General features: G+C 39.9%; 1 protein-coding gene across 1 annotated transcript in view; it reads left to right on the forward strand.

The window, feature by feature from the left end:
- TMEM212 (transmembrane protein 212) overlaps positions 1 to 6,699 on the forward strand; it is a 46,998-nt gene extending 40,299 nt beyond the window's left edge. The window contains exon 4 of the mRNA XM_006764126.2: positions 6,595 to 6,699. Within this exon, the coding sequence (XP_006764189.2) occupies positions 6,595 to 6,615 (21 nt within the window). The 3' untranslated portion in view covers positions 6,616 to 6,699. The remainder of the gene's footprint in view (positions 1 to 6,594) is intronic.
- Positions 6,700 to 9,391: the final 2,692 nt, after the last annotated feature.

The following is a 9,391-nucleotide window of genomic DNA, read 5'->3' on the forward strand; positions in this document are numbered from 1 at the left end:
GATGGTGTATGAGCGTGCAGTCCAACCAAAACCACAGGGAGAAATGCTGAGTCACAAAGGGTTTGGTGATTTTGATAACTACTTATAAAGGCATTGGGTAAGTGCTACAGACTAAATGTCTGGCCCGGCCAGCGTGGGTCATTGGTTGAGCTTTGACCCATGAACCAGGAGGTCATTGTTTGATTCCCAGTCAGGGCATATTCCCTGGGCTGTGGGCTTGATCCCCAGTGGGGTACGTGCAGGAGGCAGCCAATCAATGATTCTCTCTCATAATTGATGTTTCTAGCTCTCTCTCCCTCCCTCTCTGAAATCAATTTAAAAATGTCCATGTCACCCTCCCCAAATTCATACTGAAGCCCTTACTCCGGCTGTGATGGCATTAGGAGGTGGGGCCTTTGGGAGCTAATTAGGCTTAGATGAGGTCAGAAGGGTAGAGTCCCATGATGAGATTAGTGCCCTTAAAAGAAGATGAGGAGACCAGAGATTTCTCTCTGTTCACCAAATAAGGAGAAATAGCCAGCACCTTGATCTTGGACTTCCACCCTCCAGAACTATGAGAAATAAATGCTTGTTGTATAAGCCACCTAGTTTATGGTAGTCTGTTATAGTAGCCGAGCTGGCTAAGACAGTGAGCCCTTCCAAATTTTAAGGCCCTCAGGGGAAGGGGTGGAGCTGGGAAAGGAGTAGGAGCTCCCTGCCTGTGTGGCTCCTTGCACGAGGGCTGAAGTGACCCTGTCGGCTTAGGACACAACGCAGGAAGCAAATGAGCACAACACAGAATTTAAGTCGAGAAACTAAACCATAGCCAGAATTGTCTACATTCTTGGTTCAGTAAGTCATCCAGTGATGGGAAAGAAAAGAATTGGGACAGCAGACGCACTGCAGCTGTCCCCTGCAGCTACTCTGCCCCTCCCCCATGGAATGGAATGGCTTCATTTGTTTTCCTTTCATTATTCATTGTTATGTTTGGGGGTTTTGTGTCTGTTTTTTTAATGAAAGGGGGAAAGAAAATATTTCCCCTCTTATCCTGTGAGATGATTTTTTTTCAATGAATTGAGAAACACTTGCTTTCCATAAAAGATGTAGGTAAACCCTTTAAATGCAGTTTTAAAACATATGGGGACAGAATATTTATCAGTGGAGGACTCTCTTCTTCCAAAATGAAGACAAATTAGCAAGCAGCAATATCCTGGCTTAAAATCTTCCAGTGGACCTGCACTGCACCATTAACAGTATAAATACAATATAACAATATAAATATGTTTTGAAATAAGTTTACCTGTGACTCTCATCTTCAAGGTCTGAGGCCTCCTGTTGGGCTATAATAGGTCTTTCTGGTGTCTCTGGGAACTAAATCCCCTTGGGCTAACCTCAAGTAAAACTCAAGCAGGACCACGGAACAGTGAGAATCCCTTGTACTTCTTCCTCACAAATTCCATTATGTGATCTCTTCAAATTGGTCAGTAGAAAAATAAAACTCTGTGGGGAGGGATTAAGAGGGGGGTGTCAAATGGGAGATATCTGTAATACCATCAACAATAAAAATATATTAAAAATAAATAAATAAATAAAACAATCTAGAAAAATATCACAATTCAGGGCATTACGATTACTGTGATCTCATCATTTTCTCTGGAATAATAATAGCAGTGGCATAAAACTGGATAATAGGAGAATAATTGTAGGTGCTATTTATTGGGCAATTACTATTTTTCAGGTGCGTTACCTCTTTATTCCTCACAAAACTTCAAAGCTCATTATTCCCATTTATAGATGAGGATGTTAAGGAGCCAGGATTCTCTCCCAGGTCTTGCAGGGAAAGGAACCTAGATTCCTTGCAGCTGGGCCACACCTCTTAGGTGATACATCTTCATCACTACCTATGCCAAGTGACCTTGCATAGTCTTGCTTTTCATGAACAATCTTTCTCACAGACAAAAACAAAAACAACTCATATTTTAGAATTGGAAGCTATTTTTTCCAGGATATTTTTACTTTATTTAATCAGTGGAACCATGCCAAGGGTGACAGCCACTTACTAAGAGAAGGGATGAGACTGAAGTAATGTATTAAAATATGCTTGATTTTTAAAAAAATATATTTTATTGATTTTTTACAGAGAGGAAGGGAGAGGGATAGAGAGTCAGAAACACTGATGAGAGAAAAATATCAACCAGCTGCCTCCTGCACACCTCCCACTGGGGATGTGCCCAGAACCAAGGTACACGCCCTTGACCGGAATCAAACCTGGGACCCTTCAGTCAGCAGGCCCGATGCTCTATCCACTGAGCTAAACCGGTTTGGCTTGATTTTTTTTTTTTTAAAGAGAGAGCAATAGGTGGGGAGGGATTAGTAACCTGAGAATAGCTTTTTGTCAAGTTTTACTTTATAAATTATTATCAGCACATTTTCCTTTTGACATGAATTCAATTTAGTCTTTTAATATAAAATATTGCTCCTTATTCTTTTCTTAAAATATTTTTTTTATTGATTTCAGAAAGGAAGTGAGAGGAAGAGAGAGATAGAAACATCAATGATGAGAGAGAATTATTGATCGGCTGCCTCTTGCATGCCCCACACTGGGGATTGAGCCAGCAACCTGGGCTTGTGCCCTTGACGGAAATCAAACGTTTGACTCTTCAGTTTGCAGGCCAACGCTCTATCCACGGAACGAAATCAGCTAGGGAGCTCCTTATTCTTAATGCAAAATGTTATTATTAATATATTTAAAATCAAAATGTGTTATACTTAAAGCAAATAAATATATTTTAAACAAAAAAAAATGGCGAAAAACAATGGGGTTGTGTAGGGTGGGGAATGACATAATGATACTTCCCCTCCCAAACTGACCCTGGGAGCAGTGGGGACTGTGGACAAGGCACACATCAGTAGGTGAACTTTGACTTCCTCATCTCTAAGACCACACAGTGGTTCTCAACCTTCTGGCCCTTTAAACCCCCCCCTCCCCCCATAGGAAAGAAGGGAGAGAAAAAGAGGAAGTAATTAGGGCGGAAAAACAATGGGGTTGTGTAGGGTGGGGAATGACATAATGATACTTCCCCTCCCAAACTGACCCTGGGAGCAGTGGGGACTGTGGACAAGGCACACCTCAGTAGGTGAACTTTGGCTTCCTTATCTCTAAGACCACACAGTGGTTCTCTACCTTCTGGCCCTTTAAAACAGTTCCTCATGTTGTGACCCCCAACCATAAAAAATTATTTTTGTTGCTACTTCATAACTGTAATTTTGCTACTGTTATGAATTGTAATGTAAATTTCTGATATGCAGGATGGTCTTAGGCGACCCCTGTGAAAAGGTCTTTCGACAGCCAAAGGGGTCGCAACCCACAGGTTGAGAACCACTGCCTTAGAGAGCATGGCCAGCCAGATCTTAAGATCTTTCCAGATCTGTCTCAGCCTGTGATTTCTATTCCATGAAAAAGATTAACATTCAGAAGGGAGAAATGTGAGCAGCAATGACTGGCTCTTTATCTGCCCATGTCACACTGATATGTTGCTGGGCTACACCACATGGCCTTACTACGTTAGCTCAAGAAGTCATATATGCCAGCAATATTATTCATGAGAGATGGTATGAGAGTTGATACAGATTCCTAGATCACTTTAACCATTTTAGAAAAAAAGCTTTCTTTGCTTAATATTCAATTTGTCATATTGAACCAACCAAAATTGTCTTGTTGGCTGTCTTAAAAAAAACACACACAAATAACATACCATTCATTATATTATTGAATAAGTAAGAAACTCCAATTTATTTGCAAAAAAAAATTATTTTAAAATGTTTTTCTTCTCTTACATCACATAACCAACCTAGATGAAAAGGAAAGCTGCCAGTTAAAGCAATGAATTATGAGGTACCTATTTAATAAAAGGAGTATCTTCTCTTCATTAGTACTATATTAGTACATGACTTCTCTCTTGTCATGTGTCAAAGAGTATGAACCCAAAGCCCTAAATATAATATTCGTTACTTGTACTTGTTCCTCTACATTTATTGAGCATATATTAAGAGGAAAATATTATGCTAAAGGCTAGAGCAGGCGTGGGCAAACTTTTTGACTCGAGGGCCACAATGGGTTCTTAAGCTGGACCGGAGGGCCTGAACAAAAGCATGGATGGAGTGTTTGTGTGAACTAATATACATTCAAAGTAAACATCATTACATAAAAGGGTACGGTCTCTTTTTTTTAGTTTTAGAGACAGAAAGATACGCAACACACATTCAGGTCCTTCATTGACTTATAGGGACGGAGAGGAAATGAGACTTGAGCCAGGAGGACCAATAACCTAAATGAAGAACAAGATCTAAATTAGGGAGTGGTGATGGACATGGAGAAGAGGTGCTGCACATGAGAGGTTTTGGGGAGTAGAATCAATAGGACTTAATAACAGTTAGGCTGGGCAAGGGAGAGGCCCAGGAAGTTGCAAAAGCGTTTCTTGACCATGAGAAACAGGACAGAGCGATTGAATTCAATGCGTGAGTCCTACTCTTTTCATTTATGGTAAATTTTCAGTTTCATATCTCATCATTAATTAAAAACCATTGTGAAAATTTAAAAGAAATCAGAGGACTTTGGCCAATGAGGTACTAGATCTTGCCATTGGACCCTCCATGACTTTTGTTGGTCACACATCAGATGAAAATGATAACTTGCTTTGAGTTTATAATACACCTAGTGCTAAGACAGTTTCAATCTAGCCCATATTTATTCAACAACTTTTCTTTTCCTAAATCTCCCATGACAAGGATTGCCCATGAATGACCTGTAGATAGCGAAGCCCAATGAACTCCTCAGTCTTCCTTGACCTCTCCACAGCCTTTGAAACTATGGACCACTTTCTCCATGAAATCCTCTTCCCTTTGACTTCCACGGATCTTTTGCTTTGGTTCTCTTCCATATTTATGGTTTTTCCTCCTCTAAGAACCTTCTTAGAAGGTTCTTTTGCCTTGCTCACCCTTAAACGCTGGTGGCCTTAGTTACCACTTTTGGACTGATGGCCCACACATCTATATATGTAGCCTAGTTTCCTCTCCTGCTCTAATGAGCTCTACATCTGATCATTTTTGGACACTCTCTTGGGTGTCTGCAAACACATCAAACTGAAGATGTTCATAATGGAGCTGATCATCTCCTTATCCCCAACACCTGCTCTTCTTCCTGTATCTCCAGCTCAGCTGCTAACACTCGGGACACTCAGGACAAGCCTAGCACTTGGGGTCATCCTTGACCCCTCACACCTGAGTCAATCACCATATTCTGACAACTGCACCTCTTAAATATTTCTTCACTGTGTTCCTCTTTCTCTGTACTATCTGTGATGGTCCTGGTTCAGGCGTCCAACTTCTCTCATTAAGACTTCTGTGCTTCTAGACTTGCAGCTTTAGTTTTCTTTAGAAGTATCCTCCACATGAGCTCTAGAATGAGCTCTCTACAGTTCAAATCTGCTGTTAATATTCCTCTGGCTCACATCCTTCTGTGGCTCCCCTTCACACTCAGCTTACAGCCAACTTCCTTCATGTGACATCCATAGGCATTCAGCTCCTCTCCAAGAATGTGAGTTCCTTGAGGACAGGGACTAAGGTAAGCAGAAAATATGGGACTAAGAATGTAGAAATCAAGAGTAACAGAGTCATGGATTGCAATTGTTGATGTCATTTTTATGTCTTCCTAGCCATAGCTAAAATCTTACCTAAACCTATAGCGGGAGTATTTCAACTTTTAAAACAATTTACATGAAGGAATTTACTACGGTCACTGGAATCCAAGAAAAAGCTCCAAGAAGGAATACAAGGAAAAAAGTAGATTTGAATTCTCATACCAAAGAGCAGTGGTTTATTGAAGAAAAATTGCTTTTAGCATTATTTATGACACATGGAGAACCTGATATGCCCTGGTACTTTTTGAGTTGGACAGTTTGAAGTGTAATTATTTCCTCTATCACCTACTATCTGAGTAGCCTTGTACAAATCAATATTGGACCTCTCTGAGCCTAAGGTTCCTCATTTATAAACTGAAGATAACACCTACCTCACATGTTGCAAAATGAAATGATGTAATTACTACTAAGAGCCTTTCACTGGCATGGAACTTGATAAGTGCTCAAGAAATGTTGGCTATCTTCCCCTTCCTTCTAATCAGATTTAAATTCTTGGCTGCCATTCAGAAAGTGCTCTTTACCCTTTCTGCTAATTTTCGAAAAGCCCTGAACCAATCCAAACCAGACAAAACAAACAGCAAATGACCAAAAGAGATATTCAACAGCGATTCCCCACATCCTTAGACAACCCCTGACCACAAAAGTAACAGTTCTTCTAGACTGTTTTATGCTTACGCCAGATATTTCATTACACATATATTTCTTTTTTATTTCTTTCTTCCAGTATAACCAATTCTGTTCTCTCTGGTGGTTCCTCTTAAATTCTTAAGTGGTACCATGATGCTATTACTTGAGTCATCCTTCATTGGGTTCCTGTGACATAAAAAAGGGGCTAAATTAAATGTCAGAAGTGACACTCTATTCTCTTTGATAAATTGTAGAAATAAATACTACTTTATTTTTCTTTTCTTCCTAGGGTCAAAAGAATGGACAATAAATTTGAAGCACTGTTCCTCTTAAATTTGTTATATCTGTGGCCATGATTTTGAAATATTTGCCAAATAATTTTGATATTTGAACATTTTTCCTCTATGGGTTTATAAAATAAAAATTGAAATTATTGTACATTTTAGTTCTTTTTTATTGTTAACCTTGCTTTTTCTGATTTACATGTTATGATTTCTAAAAATTGAAATTTCATCATTGTTGGCATCAAAATTTTAAAACCTTAAATATAAATTTGCATCAAATTAATGTTTTCTTTAAATTCCTCTTATTCCTGAGTGGTTTCATTAAGCTGTGATTCCTTCCTACCTAAATTAAGGAAACATTTTTCTTAGCATTTCTTCATTGCCATTTATTACCAAAGTGACTTTAGATCTTCAAACACAATTGGAACCTTGAATAGTGGCCATATGAGAAGGATCCCCTGCAGGGAGAGTATAACCCTCCCTCCTGGCCTCTCTGTAGCTCATCTCATGACAAACAATTTAATAGTTAGAAGGGATCTTAGGGGCCCTTTAGGCCAACTTCTCATGAAATGTCCCAAGATCTATATGCCCCCAACAGCTCAACCATTCCCAAGAGGCAACCCCACCCAGCTGTTGAGAGACTGTAAATGTAAGAAGTCTTTCTTAATTTGGTCAGAGATCTGCTTCTTACCTTCTCTGTGCTTCGGTCCCACCTGTAGCTCCTAACAGCACAGTGGGGTGGTTTTCAAATGTGATACCCAGCCCAGTAGCATTAGCATCACTTGGGAACTCATAAGATCTGGAGGCTCTGGGGCTGGGTCCCAACAATCTGTTTAGGAAGCCCGCTTCCAGGTAATTCTGATGCACTGGCGTAGTGTAACAGAAAGTGGGTGGAACTTTGAAATAAGAACACCCTGGATTCAGATCCTTGACCTCTGTCATTTCAGGCAATAGCTTCAGTTCCTCCCTCATCAAATGGAGCTATTGTAATTCCCAGGCTTGCTGAGGGAATTCAGTGAAATGATAAAGGCAAAAGCATATAGCAGAAAATCTATCGCAACTTATCCACTCAAAAATGGTGTCTAGTGTTATGGATTCATTCAGCACACTTATCAGACGCCTTTGAACGTCAGTCTTTATAAAGTCCATTCATTTGAGAATGGACAAGTACAGAATGAAAATTTTAGATATAACATGTTAGGCATATCATGAAAAATATGATCCTCAAAGAAGCTAAGTTCCATATTCAAGGACACACAGATCAACTATTGGTGTCTGGGGGTCCTTAGGTGCCTCCCAGGCCTCAGCTCTTCAATCAATACATTATCTGTCACCTAATGCAGCAACATGATATCTAGTCCTGGCCTGGTGATTACACTAGTAGGGGCTTGAAATTTATCAGTATTGAGTCTGAATTAGTTTTAATATTATTTGAGCATTCCCATACAATATTGGGCACCTTGGCTATTTACTTACTTACATTTTGCTTTCTTATTCATATTCTACTCTGTTCTGAAAGGATTTAAGGTGACTGTTGGGCATTTTATTAAGAATTGAAGTTCCAGCTGCTATGGCACCAACTGTAGGACCAATGAAGTCCAATAGCTGCTTCCCGGAACTTTAGCAAGAGGCAAATGTGCAAAATCCTGGGGATCTCAAATGGACACTAAGTGAAGTAGTCCAATATCAGGTGCTTTAGGTTTAACTGGAATACTATGTGTAACTTGTTCAAAAGTACAGTCAGATATCAGGAACTGTGAGGAGCTGTTTCCTGCCTTTTCGTGCACAAAGAAATAATCAGGCATCTTGCTATGCCCTTGCCTAAAGGAAACGAAATGGTTAACGCTCACCATCCTGTGCCAAGAAGTCTGCTTTACAGACCAGAAGGAATACGGCACCTTTACTTTTAACAGCCTGTTTCCAGTTTTGTTTGGCTGTTAATGTTACTGGAGTAGTGACAGAGGCCAAGGCAGGAAAATGGGCTGGGTTACTTATAATTCTTTGAATGTGGACACATCAGCTTGTGGGAAGGAAACTATTTAAAATGGGGCTTAGGGAAAAGGGGGGGAAAAAATCCCCTTTCCCCATATGAGATTCTTCCACGGTGTTGTCATGCAATCTTGAAAACCTCCATAGAACAGTAGATCACTCTTATTGGCTATATGCAAATTATCTGAGACCCAGTGGTTTCCGGCCAGGGAAAACTTATAATAACAGAGCAAGAGTGCAATCTGAGCCCTTGTTCACTGAAATCCCTGAAAGAACAGAGTCGTTCTTGACAGGGCAATTTCAGCCCTTGACATTCCAGGAAATAGCTTAATAATATCGTTTAGGCTGAGGTTGTAACCAATTCTAAGACACAGAGACACAAATGCAGTATGTAAGATGTAAGATATCAGTTTGGGACCACTCTTTATTTATACAGAGAGTTTAACACCAAAAAACATCACCAAAACAAACCAAACAAGGCACCCTAATTAAACTGAACATTGTCCCTACTAATTAAACTCAATATAGGGAAAGGAAGGGTTTCTGCCAAGAAATTACAAATGCATCCTGAATACTATTTCCTTCCCCTTTGCTTTCCTAGGTACTGGGTCCATGCCATATCCAGGATGTGACACCCAAACAAAGCTGTATTTTAATCATTAATCCTTACGCAGACGTTAACCCCACCCTGGGGCCTCAAAGGCCTTTATGAGACATGCTGGCCTTTACATTTCAATGTGTTTCATTTTCTCTGGGAGCAGTACAGCTGAAAAAGGTTACAAGACTCAGGTTAAAAGTCAGGAAATGGATCAG

This window comes from Myotis davidii, unplaced genomic scaffold (assembly GCF_000327345.1).
Source record: "Myotis davidii unplaced genomic scaffold, ASM32734v1 scaffold115, whole genome shotgun sequence".
In the NCBI taxonomy this organism is placed as follows: domain Eukaryota; kingdom Metazoa; phylum Chordata; class Mammalia; order Chiroptera; family Vespertilionidae; genus Myotis; species Myotis davidii.